Consider the following 17,974-nt stretch of genomic DNA (forward strand, 5'->3'; position numbering starts at 1 on the left):
AGCACTTTGTTTGTTAAATTGACATTGTTACAGCCAAAATCATAAGCACATATTTACTTTATTTTTAAGTTAGTAGTTGGATGAAAATCCTACAGAAACAGCTGATCTTTATTTTTCAGGGTTAGTCAGAATCATTTAATTGATGACAGGCGTATGATAATTGCTTTTGAACAGAAGTTTAAATGTGATTTAATTCTGAGCAGTCACATGTTCCATAATAAAAGGGTGTGAACACTTGTGTAACCAGGTTGTTGTAAGTTTTTTCCATTAATTTCGTTGGTTGCTATATCACATTAAAGGTGGAAGAAGATCTGACATGATTTATCTTGTCAGTCTTTTTATTTTTTCCTGCATCACAAAAACCTGCTATTTTAACGGGGGGTGTAGACTTTTTATATCCACTATATTTAGGTATATACAGAATTATCCATTTCTACTTTATTTACATTCTCACCCAATTTCTGTGCTATATCACACCACCAACAGTCTCAGTCTTTAGTTTACAGACTCAGATATTATGCAGATTTTTTTTCTTTCATCATTACACTGTAGAAATGTTTCTTTAAATCTGAGTTGCAATTATGAAAATGTCAAAATGCAGATTTGAAAAGCAGAAAATCATGTGTTGCCACCTTTCATTCACACGGTTTCCTGCCTGGAATATTAGACAGAATTCACAATTGTTATTTTTGTATACATTGGTCAAGAGCCATTCGAACAGTGTGGTCTTATTCTGTCGTTTTTAATTATTTCTCCTCAGCATGCTGGTTGTTTTTCTCCCCTTAGATGCCGAAAGTGCAGTACCGGTCCAACTGTAAACCTTCGACCTTTGCTTATCCTCCAGCTCTGGAAGTTCCCAAGGAAAAAGAGAAGGAGAAGGTGAGAGAATCCTCCAGATCAGAAGACAAGGGAAATCTGGTCTTTCTCTTAGGAAGCATTTCACTATTTACAATATTCATATTGCTATTGATTTCTGGATTCTGATTGGTCAGAAGGTGTAGCTTAATTTTCTATAACAGCAGCTCTGACAGGAGTATAGCTGCAAATCATTATTTGATTCAAATCATTATATCATTATTTAATCATTATTATAATTACTCACAAATTCTTCTAATACATTTATCATTTCTATAGTAACAGCTCATTCACAAAGACGGATTTAAAATTCATTGATATTGCTGTGGTATAAGAGGAATAAAACACTTGGGGATGTGCTGTTATAAAAAAATAAAGTCCTATATTTTCAAATTCGGTTTGTTAACAGTAACTTCACTTCATTATTTTACTGTAAGGAAATGACTCGATGATTGTGACGTTTCATGGCAGCATTTGTCCGATTTATTTTTCTGAACTAATTTATATCCTGATTGAGTTGTAAATGAATTCTTTGCTCCAGGTTTCCACTGCTGTTCTGTCCATCACTGCTAAAGCCAAGAAGAAGGAGAAAGAGAAAGAGAAGAAGGAGAAGGAGGAGGAGAAGATGGAAGTGGTGGGTTTATTCAGTGTGTTTAGTCTCTCTCATGCTAGTCATAGCTTATCTGAGCGAGCATGTTGAGGGAAACACTACACTACATCCAGAAATCAAATCGTAGCATGTTGCTTTAAAACTGATTATGATTCTTTTTCAAGTGTGTGTATAAAAGTCTTGTGTATGTACACACACATAAATATATCTTTCAAAATCTTTACATTTTTAAATATGTAAAATATTTTAAAGAAAATTTAAAATAAATAAAAGATAAATATTTTAAGTGTATTCAGTATATTTAAAAATATTTGGACAGAAGTGTACAAGTGTACTACAGTGAGTTCAAAGTTAATCTGCAACAAACAAACAAAAAAAAAATCGCTAGCAGGAAGATAATAATGCAATTGTGATGTAGAAGTGGTTTTAGAGATTATTGATGTGCAGTGTTTTGGTGGTGTGTTTGGTGTGTTCACTGCAGGAGACGCAGGAGGCTGAAAAAGACAAGAAAGAGGAGGAGAAGGAGAAAGAGAAGGAGAAGAAGAAGGAGCAGGAGCCCAATTTCCAGATGTTAGAGAATCCAGCGAGAGTGATGCCGGCGCAGCTCCGAGTGCTAACCATGCCTGAGAACTGCCGCTATCAGCCGTTTAAACCAGTGAGTCTCACACTCTCTCTCTCTCTCTCTCACACTCACACACACACACACACACACACACACACACACACACACACACACACACACACACACACACACACACAGAGCCATTTTCAAAACATAACTGACCCTTAACATAACTGGCCCATAAAGCCTTGGACATGAGCCTGCTTTAAATATTTGATCGTTTTCCACCGTATATAATGAGATCGAAGCAGCCCAGAATTTGAGAAGAGTACAACGACACCGCGATAATGTCTCCAAATAAACACTGCCAAGATTTAGCCTGTTGGACTCACTCCATTTTTGTATTGCAAGGCTTTTTTCTTTTCTTTTCTTTTCTTTTTTTTTATAATGTTTATATGAACAGAAACATTCAGCACTTCACCTTCCTGTAGTGTTCATGACTCAGCAATGCTCCGAGCTCCTCCTGATGGCAGGTGGGAGTGGAAATGTTGAGCAGAACAGTCAGGCTAGTGCTGTTTGTTTTTGTTTATTTATTTATTTATTTATTTATTTCCTTCTTCTTCTTTTTTTCTTCCCCTATACACCAAATATTTTTGAAATGCAGGAATGTAATCCGCACAGACCTGAAAATTTTAGAGCGAGTTTAGGGGAAAGTTTAAATATGTTGTCAGATCACAGGTGCTTTCTTTTTTTGTGGGATGTCACATCTAGTACCAGGGGAAAACATACACACACTTATTTTTAATTGGAATATCAGCAATGAGATATTTTTAGTTTTGTTGTAAAAGTCCTCATATTGTTTCACTAACAAGATTTTCACCAGCATGTTTGTTTTTCCTCACTTGTTCCCTGAGCTGCAACCTGATTGATCAGGAGGTTTATAAAAAAAAAATTAAAAATTAAAAAGTGCTTCACATCACTGAGTGATTTTGTATAAAGGTTACGTGCACTTACAGCTGAGAAAACCCAACTGTGAAGGCGGCCTGACACTAAAGCTGTAAATCCAGCATCTTAAGACTTTTCTTTATTTTCCGCACTGATGTAGCTCACATCACATCACGTGTTCCTTAAAAAAACAGTTAAAGGTTCACACAATTAGAGCTCACACACAGGCGACGTCAAAACACCTGAATGCTAATGCAGGAGGCAGAGCTTTTCTGACCTGACTGCTGAGTAGAGCTACCTCCTGGTCCTGATGTTTTTCTGGTCATGAGATGAGATGATGAGAAATTAACCAAATATTATAGTTTAATAAAAATCACTGACTGATGTTTTAAACAGCTTTTTTTTTTTTAATCTGACATGGGTCTGGAATGTTTAAATCAAACAGATCTGATGGGTCAAGCATGATGTTGGATGCTTTTATCGTTGTTCTACTTTAAACAGTCATCAGGTTAAAATGTTTAATGGAACTCCAGCATCTTTTGAACCTGAGTATTTCATCATAACACTCAGAGAGAGAAGGACACAAAGTGGGGATAGATATCTTTTCTTTCTCTCTCTCTCTCTCTCTCTCTCTCTCTCTCTCTCTAGAACTTTCAAAATAGCCATTTTTTATCTAGTGGTGCTTAAAAGTGCTTGGATTATAAAAAGTTAATAGATACGAAATCGTTAAATAACTTTAAAGTGTTTATTTTTGATAGAACACGAATACAGCTCCAGTCCACTTTTCAGACTCCTTTAGCGATTTTTTTCAAAAAAGTACCTAGCAACAAATCTAGCGGCGATTTGGACAAGCCTTAGCTACTTTCTGTAGAAGTGTCACTACAGTCAGACACTATTTAATACTTGTTCCATTGTCTGACAATATCCATCCATCCATCCATCTTCTATACCGCTTATCCTTCAGGGTCATGGGGAACTTGGAGCCAATCCCAGGGAGCATTGGGTACAAGGCGGGGTACACCCTGGATAGTGTGCCAGTCCATCGCAGGCCACAGTCTCGAACACATTCACACACCCATTCATATACTACAGTCAGTTTGCACATGCCAATCAGCCTGTCTGAGAACGTAAACATACATATTTACATACATATGTAAATGTAAACAGCTTTATTGGGAATTTGGCTATATTTTAAGAAAAAATTACAGTAAGTGAACACAGAGAGTAGGAGATGAAGCGAACAGATGTAAAGAGCTGACACTAGGCAAAATGCAAATACAACACGATGACGTAACAAATAGGCTAATTAGCACATGGCATCATCCAGTGGCGTTTAGTGACTTTCTGTTGAAAGTTGTTGGCAACAGTGCTCCTGTCACTCACCTGGAGTGTATTGACATTATACTGAAGATGCAATGACAATTTAGTCCAGAAGTTGCCATATAAAAAAAAAAGGTTATTTAATTATTGGTTGGGGGAATTTAATAAGAAAAAATAATGTTTGAATGACATCTTTTGTATAGTCCTCAAAAAAAATTGCTTGAAAAGTCTGTGAAAGTCCTGTAATTTCATTATTTCATTATGACGCATCTGTACCAACCTTACTCTCTCTCGCTCTCTGTCTTTCTTTTTTTGTCTTTCTCTCTCTCTCTCTCTCTCTCTCTCTCTCTCTCTCTCTCTCTCAATGAGAACAGCCAGTCTGATTAAACTCTCTCCTCTTCAGCTCCACACAGGTGGTATTATCATCCTGAAGGACACCAGTGAGGAGGAGGAGGAGCTTGTGGAGCCAGTCTCCGCCCACGGGCCTAAAATAGAAGAGGAGGAACAGGAGCCTGAGCCCCCGGAGCCATTCGAGTACATAGACGAGTGAACATCATCTGTGTCGGTACGCAGAACCTGAGTTTACACCAGGAACCATTTTAATTCCAGTTTAAATAATACCTTTAAAGAGCTTTAACTCTTTTCTCCTTCTTTCACAGGTGCAGATGCCATTCATATCCCAGCATGCACCTCTTCATGTCCTTTCCTCCACATGATCTTGTTATTTTATGCGTTCCTCACTCCTCCTGGCCTCACTGTCACACGGCGAGTGTTTTTTGTTATTTTCTGTTATTACAATAAAAAGAACTGAGATGCTGATCTTGTGTCTTTTTTTCTTCTCCACACGTCCAAAACCTCACCTGCTGAAGCGACTCTTTTCTCAGTGGATGAATTTTACAACCTGGAAATTTTAAGCGGTAACGAGTGATTTTGAGGCTTTTATCTGAGAATTAATTATGATTTACAAGTTGGCAGTTCAATTCATTTCAATATTTTTTTTTAAATAGTTTTTTTATGCGAGCAATAACAGATTAAGTTATGTGGAGCTCTTCCTAAAGGTTATAAGAAACAAGAAAACTGTCATGTTTCAAGGAAAGACTAGGAACAAGAAAAAGAATGAAAGCAAAAGAAAGTGGATAAAAGAGAGAAAGAGCAGAAATGAGAATAGAAAAGAAAGAATACTGAAGAAAGAAAGAAAGAAAAGAGTGGAAAAAAAGGAAAAGGAAGCAAGAAGGCAAAAGAAATTGGAAATGAGAAAGAGAGGAAAAGTGTGGAAGGGGGAAATAGAGCAGGAAAGAAATAAAGCGGAAAGGAGAATGGAGGAACAAAGAAAGAAAAGAGTGAAATAGAAAAAGTGCAAGACAGAAAGCAAGTGGAAAAGAAAAAGAGGGAACGGAAGTAAAGAAAGAAATTGAAAAAGAATAAAGTTTATAAAGCCAAAGAACTACAAACTGAAGGATCTGAATAATAAACACAACATACCCAGAAGAAAGCAGGAGTTATTATAAATAACACCAAAATTATACATTTTGTTTTATTTAATTTAATGTTTATTTATGCAAACATTAAGCAAATTAAACATTCTGTCAGTGTCAATCGCTGTTGTGAATTTGGGACGTGACCTTACTAGACTTGCTGTTTATAGTACCCATAAAACATCACATTATTATTATTATTTCTAACCTTATTAGCTACCTGATGTTTTAAAATCAGCATGTGGTATTATATTCCAGCCGTTTCCCTGACTGAATATCTCTGTCCGTGCCGCTTCAGTTCTGACATTTAATCCTAAAATCCACCTCTTTGAAAGTGAGAAGCTATTGTGTAATTTAAAAAACAGTGACATTAGCTCAGACATTTATCATCGCAGGAATTTCTCTTTATCTTTCCAGCTGATCCATTCAAAACTGTTTAACACTGAGAAATAAAACCAAACCACGTGTGGAAGGTGAGCTTCAGTTCAGATATGAGATGATGGAACAAAAAAGTTCACATAGTTTTTATATGATCCAGATTGTATTTAAAGTTGGGAGTTAAACTGATGTTGTTTTACTGTAAGACATTGCACACACACTTTAACACACTCCTGATTTTTTCCCATAAATGGAAGATTTTTGAGTGAAGCCATGATTTCCCCGCCGTCTTTACAGTCGTGGTGAGACGCATCGACACGTCCACTGTGGAAAAAGAACTGTGTATTAAAAACAAAAACCTTGCTTCCTCTTTGAATCTTTACGACTTCCTTGTGTTGGAACTGTGAGCAACAGTTCTGACATTTAAAGCATTTCCAGCCATTAAAGCGTAACATCGTAAAACTGCTAGACTTCGTATTCTTTCCAAATTCTTCCGAAAGCTCCAACAATCCAAGATCTGTTCATTAAAAAATACAGCGTATTATTTAACCATGGAAATGTTTATTAAAATGTCAAATGTTTTTAATCAGCACTTTAAGTCTTTTGTTGTTTCATTATGTTACCTCCTTATTCAATTCGATTCAATTTTGTTTGTATAGCGCTTTTTACAACGGTCATTGTCTCAAAGCAGCTTTATAGAAATATACACTTATATTGTGCAAATAAATAATTATACAAATACATTTATATAAATACATTTATATAACCCTTACATTTATATAACCCTTAACCGTCTCTGCTCCAGGGGCGCTGTATCATGGCTGACCCTGCATTTTGACCACAGTTTCCTGACATGCTGGGCTATGCAAAGAAAAGAATTTCACTGTGCTGTAATGTATATGTGACCAATAAAGAGTCATTATCATTAAATACATTTATGTGACCAGTAATAACTAAAGCACAGTAAACACATTTAATGGTGGTGTGATGAAGCAGAGTTATTGTCAGTACCTGAACGCTTTCTATAATTTCCTGCGTTTTCTAATTTTCCTATAACACCATGTTTCTAAGTGTTTACTTTCTCTTATACCACAGAAGTTTGACAACAATTTTTATCCATTTGTAGTTACAGTATATGTAATGTTGTGGAATGTCTGTGAAACAAGTTCCCGTTCTCACTTGTGCTATAGCAGCTATAAACAGTTGTTCCCTCAGCAGCCTGTCTTTTTTCTCTCTCTCTCTTTCTCTATAGTGTATAAGACAAAACGCAGCTCGACACTTCCATAAACGTCTCCTTACCCACAAGTTCACCATATCAATGCTTGTTTTCAATTTACGTGGAATGTTGGAATGTTCAACACACGAATCCCTGTGAATGAGCTGTTACCGTAGAGATAACATATTAGAACGAGTGCATTAATATAAACCTATGATTTGCAGCTGCAGTACTGTCAGAGCTGCTTTTGTAAAAAAAAATAATAATAATAATAAAACACCTTCTGACCAATCACAATCCAGAATTCAGCAGCGCTGCGGTGCAATTAATCCACAATCTTCAGCCACAGCCAAGGTTCGCTCTGAGTTTAAAGGATTCAATCACCGCGTTGTAAATGTCGTACAGACGGCACGGTGACGTCCTGCTCAGCTTTCTGACCAACACAGCTCCAGCACTAACGTTGAGATTTTCCTTCTTCAGCTTCTGTCATCACCCGTTTCTCAGTAGAGCTGCAGCAGACTGGAACGCCACGGGAGAGAGACACACAGGTATGTATGTGTGTGTGTGTGTGTGTGTGTGTGTGTGTGTAGTAAAACACTCGCTGGGGTCCAAGTGGACAAAAGGCTCATTGCCATCTTTGGTCCTTTTGAGTTTTATTACATCACTGAAAGTGTGTTATTGTTTCTGATCTCAGAACTGATGACAAGTGACTGAACGTCTTTGAGATGATTCCATGAACCGAGATGCTGGAAGATTCAAAATAAGGAGTTGTTTGGTGTCTGATGTTTGTACAATCGCACAATTCTGTCTGAGATTTACAAATCTGTATGTAAAGTAAAGTATATGTGAAAAAACCTTCAGAACAGCCTCTTCATATTTTTCAGTGAAATAATTCAATGAAAAAGCATTTATAAAAATCTACAGCACTTACTATAACTTACAACTCCACATTAACTTCAAATCTAATCATTAAAACACTTCAAAAATGTTCAGTTTTGCATTACTGTGTAAATCCATTTAACATCGTGCTTGCAACAGCCTTTTCCATGGGTCGTCCATTATAGGTTATGAAAATATATTTTATTTAACATTCAAACCCTGTTGAAACTTTTTACTAGGAACACCTGCACATTCATGCAGTTATCTAATCAGCCAATCATTTGGCATCAGTGCAATGCATAAAATTTGCATGATACAGGTCAAGAGAGTCAGTTAATGTTCACAACAAACTTCAGAATAAAGGAAAAGTGTGATCTTTGTGACTCTGTGAATGTAGCATGGTTGTTGGTACCAGATAGGCTGGAGTTTTATGTATTTCAGAAACTGCTGAGCTCCTGAGATTTTCACATACAACAGTCTCTAGAGTTTACACAGTGTGGTGCGAAAAACAAAAAACATCGAGTGAGCAACAGTTCTATGGGTGGAAATGCCTTGTTGATAAGAGAGGTCTGAGGAAAATGGCCAGTTTGGTTCAAGCTGCCAAGAAGGAAATATTAACTCATATAATCACCTTTCTTGTAGAAATGCATCTCGGAATGCACACAGCATCAGACAGATAAAGACTGGAAAAAGGTGATTTGGTGATTTTATTTTCTAATCTTCAACTGTCCAGTTTGAGTGAGTCTGTGTGCATGATAGCCTCAGATTCCTGTTCTTGGCTGACAGGAGTGGAACCTGATGTGGTCTTCTGCTGTTGTAGCTCATCCTCCTCAAAGTTTGATGTGTTATACATTCTGACATGCTTTTCTGCTCACCACGGTTGTAAAGAGTGATTATTTGAGTTACTGTAGACTTCCTGGCAAACCAATCTGGCCACTTTCCTCTGACATCTCTTATCAACAAGATATATATCATGTTTACATCATACAAATTTCCTAATTAGTTCTCTCATTCTCTTCTCTTTATTTAATTTCATGATATTGTGATATTGACTGATGAGGTTACCTTGAACATATAACCTTGTTACACAAAATATAGACTCAAAGTCTTATTTACTATGTAAATCATTTGAATGTTCTTAATGTCCTCGTCCTTTTTATTCTAATCACAAACTGACTAGAAGCAGCTGATGTGGTGTTAAATTTGTATATGAAATATTTAAAATTGTCAAATGTGAGAACTTTTTACAGATTTTTTTTCCCCTCCTTTTCAGTGTTTTAATATTAAAAATGTAAATAAATATATTTTTTATAGAAAAAATGAGCAGTTATGTATTGCTGGCAGTTTGCTAGCAAACCTGTATATTGTGTATCATAGAATTCTTTGAGAATCATGATATGATATTTTTGTTGCATCACTCAGCCCTATTGGCTAAATCGATACTTTAAAAAATCCTCAAACCTGACACTTATTTAACTGCAAATTGGAATTTATTTAGGCTGTTTACAAAACTTGTGAAATCGGCAACGATCTACAAATTTATTTTACTGTGTGCGCTTCATCAAGAAGATCCTAATTGGATCTATCTACTAAAAAAAAAACCTTCATTTTGCCTCTTCTATTTCTTTCTCCAGCCTGCTCCTCAGCGTTTGTATTTAGAGCCCCAGCATTCACATTTGCGCTCATTAATATTTTAGACCACCCTGATGAACACATTTCTTGAACCCGAGTTGTGTTTTAGCTTTTTATTTTGATAACCACGTGGCTCTTGATGGTATCATGGTATTAATATTTGAGTCCAAGGCCTGAGTGCGAGTTGTGAAAGAGTTTATGTAAAGGCTCAGGCGTGTTGAAAGGTATTGCTCGGTGTCGACTCTGTGTTTTTGCAGGTGTGTGAGATCTGTTTCCACAGGGATTCAGATTAAAAATGACTGGCACACAATTTAATAGGGCATTTTGAACTTTAATGTCTCACGATGGTTTTCCAGGTCATTGCGAGCAGCCAGATTAGTGAGTGTTAATTCCACCTTGGTGGAAAACTGGAGTTTGAGAGAGTTTGAGACACAGACAGAGTTTAACGCCTAAAAGCTATCTGACTAACAGTTTCAACTGAAATAAACACAACCAGAGCGCAACATGCCAAAGTGAACTGTGGGTGGGTAAGTGTTGAAATTAATAATATCAAATAAAACATTTTTATTTATGACACAAATTCCTCACATTCTGGAGCTAAAATTTTCACAAAAAAAAAAAAAAACAATAAAAATGATTTATAACTAATTCATATCAAATAACAAATAACAAAATGATCCCTAAAGATAAAGTACAAAGTCAAATTTCCAAGTCTACTACTGTGATGCACAGGAAAGGTCATGATAAAACCAAACAAAAATTAGTACTTCAATGCCAAACATAAACGTTATACCAGCGTTGTCCACAAGAGGAGGCTGTTTTTATTTAATTTCACATCATATATAATTGTAGTAGCTGGAGTTAAAAGATATTTTAAAGGTGCCAAAATAGGGAATTTTAAAAGTTAATTTAAAAAATACCTCCTAGTGACAGAAGTGCTCATAAAGTGTTTTTTTTTTCTTTTTATGTTATAAACAGTGAATTCTTCACTTATTTTTAAATTGACCAATTTTTACACTTAAAGCCATACTTCACCAATAGTTCATTTCCTACTTGTATAACTGTTTTGTAGTTTAATTTATTTCCTATTTGTTAGTTTATCTGCTTGTTTACTTACTTATTTAGCATATTTCCTATTTATTTATTTATTTTGATTTCCTATTGCTTACTTTTATTTTCCACTGATTTTATTTGTCTGTCATTAATTTTGTTTTTATTTTTCATTTATGCATTTATTTCCTATTTATTTATAAACACCGCTCAGCCATAACATGTAAGCCACCGACAAGAGAAGGGAATAACATTGATCACTTGTTTCAATGGGACCTGTCAAGGGGTGGGATATATCAGGCAGCAAGTGAACAGTCAGTTCTCGAACTTCATGTGTTGGAAGCAAGAAAAATTAGCAAGTATGGATCTGAGTGAGTCAAGGGTCAAATTGTGATGGCTAGATGACCATGTCAGAGCATCTCCAAAACAGCAGGTCTTGTGTGGTGTTCCCTGTATGCAGTGGTTAGTACCTACCAAAAGTGGTCCATGGAAGGACAACCAGTGATCTGGCTACAGGGCATCCAAGGCTCACTGATGCATGTGAGGAGCAGTGACTAGCCCGATCCTATAGAAGAACTACTGTAGCACAAATTGCTGAAAAGGTTAACGCTGGCTATGATAGAAAGGGGTCACAGAACACACAGTGCATTGCAGCTTGCTGCGTATGGGGCTGCGTAGCCACAGACTGGTCAGAGTGCCCATGCTGACCCCTGTCCACTACAATGGGCACGTGAGCATCAGAACTGGACCATGGAGCAATGGAAGAAAATTTGATTTTTTAAATCAGTTGATTAGGTAAAATATCAGATACCTTGTCTTTATATGTTTTTTGTTTAAATACAAGTCAAAGTACATTTACAAATCACTCCTCTTTGTTTTCATTAGCATTTTCCTTACTGTCCCAACATTTACAGAATTGGGATTGTAGTACCCTAAATTAGTTCTTCTCCCACAATGGCCAGTGTAGAACCCTACAACAGGGTACAAGGTTCCAACTTTTAGACAACTAGAACTATAAACCATTTGATGAAACACAGCCACATCTGTGTGACAAAACCATCCTCCTAATACCAAAACTCTAAACCTGATCCTCTAGCATTGCAAAATTAAAATAATAATAATAATAATAATAATAATAATAATAAATATCCAAACAAACATTAAATGAACTAATGTCATTGGGTTTGCAATTTACACCAGTCATTACACCAAATGTTTTTTAAAGAAATGGTTTTAAAGACAAAATATAAGAGGATGTATGTCATGGTGTGATGGTTATGCTAATCTGATCTAATTCCTGACCTGTGTGTGTGTGTATGTTTGGGGGGGGGTCACTTGGTGCAGCCTTGGCTTTACGTTTCTACACAGCTGGACTCCAGACTCATCATCTTGACTACGGTACATTTTACATTTTCCAGCCACAGATTTTCAAGGTTCCAAGGGTGAGTTAAAAGTGTCTGGAGACACACGACACGGAGGCCAAGGCATTCTGGGAAACGGCTAGAGAAATAAACAGTCGCCATGGTTAAGGACACAGAACAAGGAAAGGAAAAGATGAATGGTGAGGTGAGTGGGTGGCCCACAAATAGGGGATAAGTGATGAGTTCTCCATTTTTAATAATAATTAACGATTAATACTGCTTATAAATCTGTCTCAGTTCCTCTGGTCAACTCTCAGAGGAACACAAGTCTCATCTCATGAAGGTTTAAAATGCTTTAACCTCATTATTTGTTCTGTTATACCCCCAAGGTCTGATCCAGATTGGTCAGAAGGTGTTGATAAATTTTCTATAGTAGCATTTTTTCAATTCAATTCAATTTTATTTGTATAGCACTTTTTACAATAGACATTGTCTCAAAGCAGCTTTAAAGAAATATATAAACACGGTATACAGATATTAAAAGTGCGAATTTATCCCAATTGAGCAAGCTGGTGGTGACGGTGGCAAGGAAAAACTCCCTAAGATGTTAAAGAGGAAGAAACCTTGAGAGGAACCAGACTCAGAAGGGAACCCATCCTCATCTGGGTAACAATAGATAGTGTGAAAAGTTCATTATGGTTTTATATGAAGTCTGGTTTGTATGTAGCAGCTGTAGTCCCAGCAATCCCAGCAATCTGGAATTGGAGTAGATGAGAGCTCCATCCAGAGGTAGGACATCCAAAACGGATCAGGCAGGTCCGGAGAGTAGAAAGGATCAGGATCTCTAGGGAGAGAAAAGATTATTAGGACTGTGCTTAGCGTAACAGAAAGTCTAGTCATGGTAGGCTTGAGTAAACAAATACGTTTTAAGCCTAGACTTAAACACTGAGACTGAGACTGAGACTGTGTCTGACTCCCAAACACTAATTGGAAGACTGTTCCATAAATGTGGGGCTCTATAAGAGAAAGCTCTTCCCCCTGCTGTAGCCTTCACTATTCGAGGTACCGTCAAATGGCCTGCACCTTTTGATCCAAGTAGGCGTGGTGGATCATAGAAAACCAAAAGGTTGCTTAGATACTGTGGCGCAAGACCATTTAGTGCTTTATAGTATTTTATACTCAATGTGAGATTTCACTGGGAGCCAATACAGTGTGGATAAGATCGGGGTGATGTGGTCGTATCTTCTGGTTCTAGTGAGGACTCTAGCAGCTGCATTCTGGACTTACTGGAGTTTGTTTATGCTCCTGCTGGAACATCCAGACAGTAAGGCATTACAGTAATCTAGTCCAGAGGTGACAAAAGCATGAACTAATATTTCTGCATGTAGTGACAATATATTTCTTATCTTAGAAATATTTCTGAGATGAAAGAAGGCTATCCTAGTAATATTATCTACATGAGCATCAAATGATAGACTGGAGTCAATAATCACTCCAAGGTCTTTTGCTGCTGTACATGATGAAACGGTAAGTCCATCCAGAGTTACTATGAGATCAGAAAGCTTACTTCTAGCTACACGTGGTCCTAGTACAAGTACTTCTGTCTTATCAGAATTAAGTAAAAGGAAGTTAGTTAGCATCCAACATCTAATGTCCTTTACACATTCCTCAACTTTATTAAGCTGCTGTCTGTCCTCTGGCTTCGCTGAAACATACAACTGTGTATCATCAGCATAACAGTGGAAGCTAATTCCATGTTTACGAATAATTTGACCCAGAGGTAGCATATATAAAGTAAAAAGCAGTGGGCCTAAAACAGAACCTTGTGGAACACCAAATTTAACCTCAGTATGCATGGAGAAGACTCCATTTATATCTACAAACTGATAACGAACCGTCAAATAAGACCTGAGCCAGGAGAGGACTGGCTTAATGCAAACAACATTTTCTAATCTGTCAAGGAGAATAGTATGATCTATAGTATCAAAAGCTGCACTCAGGTCAAGTAACACAAGCAGCGAGACACAACCCTGCTCAGAGGCCAGTAGTAGGTTGTTTACTACTTTAACTAACGCTGTCTCTGTGCTATGATGAGGCCTAAATCCTGACTGATACATTTCATGAATGTTATTCCTATGCAAGTATGAGCATAACTGCTGTGCTACAACCTTTTCTAAGATCTTGGAGATGAAGGGGAGATTTAGGTACATAGCCAGTGCTAAGGGAAGAATTGATTATATTTAAAAGCAGTTCAATTACTCCAGGACAAATTTGTTTAAAGAAACATGTAGGTACAGGATCTAGTATGCAAGTTGATGAATTCGCTGAAGAGATTAATGCAGCTAGTTTGGTCTCTCTAAGGGGAGTAAAACATTCTAAACATTGATCTGATATTGCTATATTATCATCTATAGGGTTAGTTATAATGCTGTCTGGTTTTAAATTAATAGCCTGCATTTCGATTCTAATATTTTCAATCTTACCAATGAAAAATTTCATGAAATCTTCGCTGCTATGTATTGATTGAGTGCTTCTTTCTGTAGTGGTTTTATTCCTAGTTCGGATCATCGGATCAGACGGTGATCCAAATCTAATTGATGTCTCTGCGAGGTTATTTATGAAGCTCGGTGCAGCAGCTGATGTGAAAGTACGTTTTATTCGGTAGCGAGGCGAGGTGGAAATATTATGATCAATACGTATTATGAATGAGATAAGATAATGGTCTGAGACAACTTCAGACTGTGGAAAAATTACAATATTTTCTATATTTAATCCATATGTTAGTATGAGGTCAAGAGTGTGACCACCATTATGAGTAGGTCCGATTACGTTCTGATTGACCCCTACTGAATCTAAGATGGACACAACCGCTGTTCTCAGAGGGTCTTCCGGGTTATCAAAATGAATATTAAAATCACCAACGATTAATGCTTTATCTACAGAAACCATCAGGTTTGAGATAAAGTCTGCAAATTCACTAAGAAATTCAGTATATGTCCCTGGGGGTCTGTAAATAATAATTAGAGGAATTGACATTTTTTGTGGCTACATAAGTTATACTGGTATAAAGAATTTCAAAAGAATTAAATTTATGACTAGGTTTTTGTGTGACGCCCAGATTTTGATTATGGATGAGACCAACACCTCCTCCTCTACCAGTTGAACGAGGCTGATGTACATAACTGTATCCAGGAGGACTGGCTTCATTTAATGCTATGTACTCATTTGGTTTAATCCAAGTTTCCGTTAAAGACATTAAATTACATTCCTGATCAGTAATGATTTTGTTAATAATAAGAGCCTTAGACGCAAGAGATCTAATGTTTATAGTCCTAGCTTCAGATTAAAGGTGCTGGATGTGCATTCAGTATGACCTAATTTTATGTTAATTAGGTTACTAAAACAAACTTTCTGAAATTTTCTATGTATTTGTATAGCTCGTGGAACAGACACAGTCTCTATAGTATGTACTACAAGTGTTGGACTATTAACTGAACATTGCTTATGATGAACGTTGTTATTGTAGGAAGATGTACTTACGGTAGGCAGTCACTTGGTGTGTAGTGCCTTGGAGATGTTGTCTGACAGCAGTTCCGCTCCGAGGCTGCTGGGGTGCAGGCCATCAAGACGAAACAACCTAGGACGCTCCCAGAACAGATTCCAGTTATTAACAAACAGCAGATTCTGTTCATTACACCAAGACACTAACCAGTCATTCAAAGCAAGAAGTCTACTTAACTTAATATTATTATTGTATTAATATTAATGCATTCGTTCTAATAATTTATAGTTCAATTTTGACATTTATGGAAGGAGTCTCCAGTGTCAGTGCTTTGAACAGTCAAAGGTGAAGCTGTAACTTTAAATTTTCCAATATCTTCAGGACAGAAGAGTTTACACTTTGAGGTTTCAGAGGTAAAATGACAAACTGGGTTTTTTGCATTATTAACATCAAGAGAGGAAAAAAAAGACATGCCTTTCAACATGCCTGAAAAGAGAGAAAAGTTTATAGCTGCTATAATGTAAGTGAGCACGTGTTTAGTGAATACTCCACAACATTAAATGTAACTATAAATGGATAAATAGTATAGCATGTGAAATTGCTGTGGTGTCAGAGGAATAAAACACTCAGGGATGTGCTGTTATAGGAAAATAATCGCCTCGTGCATTTAGAAGCCAGTTGATAATGTGGCCGAGATGTTGGAGGAACCCTGCAGCTCTCAGTAGATGATGTTTTGTCAGTGGAGGAGTTTAATGGAGCTCGACGGCCTCTTTGCTCTCGTGCACGTTTCTCTTTTATGGAGGGGAAAAGACTCCAGCGGTGACTCTCGGCCTCACAGTGGGAATCTGACCACACACACACACACACACACACACACACACACACACACAGCAGAACAGAACTGAGGAAAGTATGACTGCAGCGATGAGAGAAAGGGAGTAAATCGGATCAGTAATGGAGCAGAGACATTTTATTCGTACATCTGTGACCACAAATAAAATCTCAGTGTCCTTCCTTAAGCCAATATCATTTTACTGTCAATTTAGCTCATTTTATTTGCTGTGTTCCCTTTAAAGTTTAACTGTGTTTAAAATTTAAACCCTTTCTGGGGAATTAATTTGCGTGTTGTTGCATCATCAGGTATAAGAACCCGAGAACCCTGGCTCTGCGGTTACATCACAGAGAGTTAGTGACCAGAAAGTTGTAAGTAACATTTCTTCTCCTTTTTTAACCTCTATTTTTTTTAGGCTCTACCTTTGACCTTTTCTTTTGTTTGTTTGTTTGTTTGCATGTTCATTCATTCATTCTTCCTCCTCCCTTTACCCTTACATGGTGGTTGGAGGGTTCGATGGGTGGGTTGAGGGGTTCTCTGGGGTAAATGTGTTTTTATGTGCTCAACTGAATTGCAATCCTACAATATATTTTTTTCTCTTTCCTTTGAAAAACTGAATAAGCATTACGTTCTAAAAATTCTAATCCCAGGACTGTGAGGTTACTTTCGATAAAAGCATATTTAAAATGTTAAAGAAGCTTGTGTTCCAGTAGTGCATGTCACCCTCTGGTGGCTCAGAGTGAGATGTGCAGTTCCCATATCTCTCTCTCATACATACACACACACACACACACACACACACAGTTGTGTTCCGATAAATAGTAATGCGCTAATAAAAGTGAATAGAGTGCAAATATTTTTTAATAGCATTTATTTCCATATTTCAAATGTAGTGGAAACATTACACATTCAATTCCAAATCAAAGCACTGACTAATTTGATCAAGTCTGCATTATTCTTTTACAGGAAAAAAGAAAAGGAATATTACTCTGTTCAAAAAATAGCCAACTAACTGATTTAACAAGCTAATTTATTAAACTATTTTATTTTTAATTGAGAGACCAATGAAACACTTGGAAATAAATCTCTTGGAAATGTACTTCAGTAAGAGAACAACCCCTGATCACTTTACTAAATCAGTAGCAGAACTTTGTCCATGTTGTTTTTTCCAGCATTTGGGTTCAACCCATGCTGTTGTTCCATATTTGCACATGCACACTCACAATACAATAATATTTCATTAAACATGCTATACATCCATCACCATTACAGCAAAGCATAATACTGCACTTGTATTCTCTGTATGAAAAAATTAGCACGGTGGCCATTAGCTAATAACAGAAACACCAGTCACATG

General features: G+C 36.8%; 1 protein-coding gene across 1 annotated transcript in view; it reads left to right on the plus strand.

The window, feature by feature from the left end:
• Window positions 1–5,111, plus strand: part of psmd1 (proteasome 26S subunit, non-ATPase 1) — a 49,296-nt gene extending 44,185 nt beyond the window's left edge. The window contains exons 21-25 of the mRNA XM_053634297.1: window positions 787–879; window positions 1,397–1,489; window positions 1,947–2,120; window positions 4,696–4,857; window positions 4,952–5,111. Coding sequence (XP_053490272.1) covers window positions 787–879; window positions 1,397–1,489; window positions 1,947–2,120; window positions 4,696–4,842 — 507 coding nt within the window. The 3' untranslated portion in view covers window positions 4,843–4,857; window positions 4,952–5,111. The remainder of the gene's footprint in view (window positions 1–786; window positions 880–1,396; window positions 1,490–1,946; window positions 2,121–4,695; window positions 4,858–4,951) is intronic.
• Window positions 5,112–17,974: the final 12,863 nt, after the last annotated feature.

This window comes from Ictalurus furcatus, chromosome 10 (assembly GCF_023375685.1).
Source record: "Ictalurus furcatus strain D&B chromosome 10, Billie_1.0, whole genome shotgun sequence".
Taxonomy (NCBI): Eukaryota; Metazoa; Chordata; class Actinopteri; order Siluriformes; family Ictaluridae; genus Ictalurus; species Ictalurus furcatus.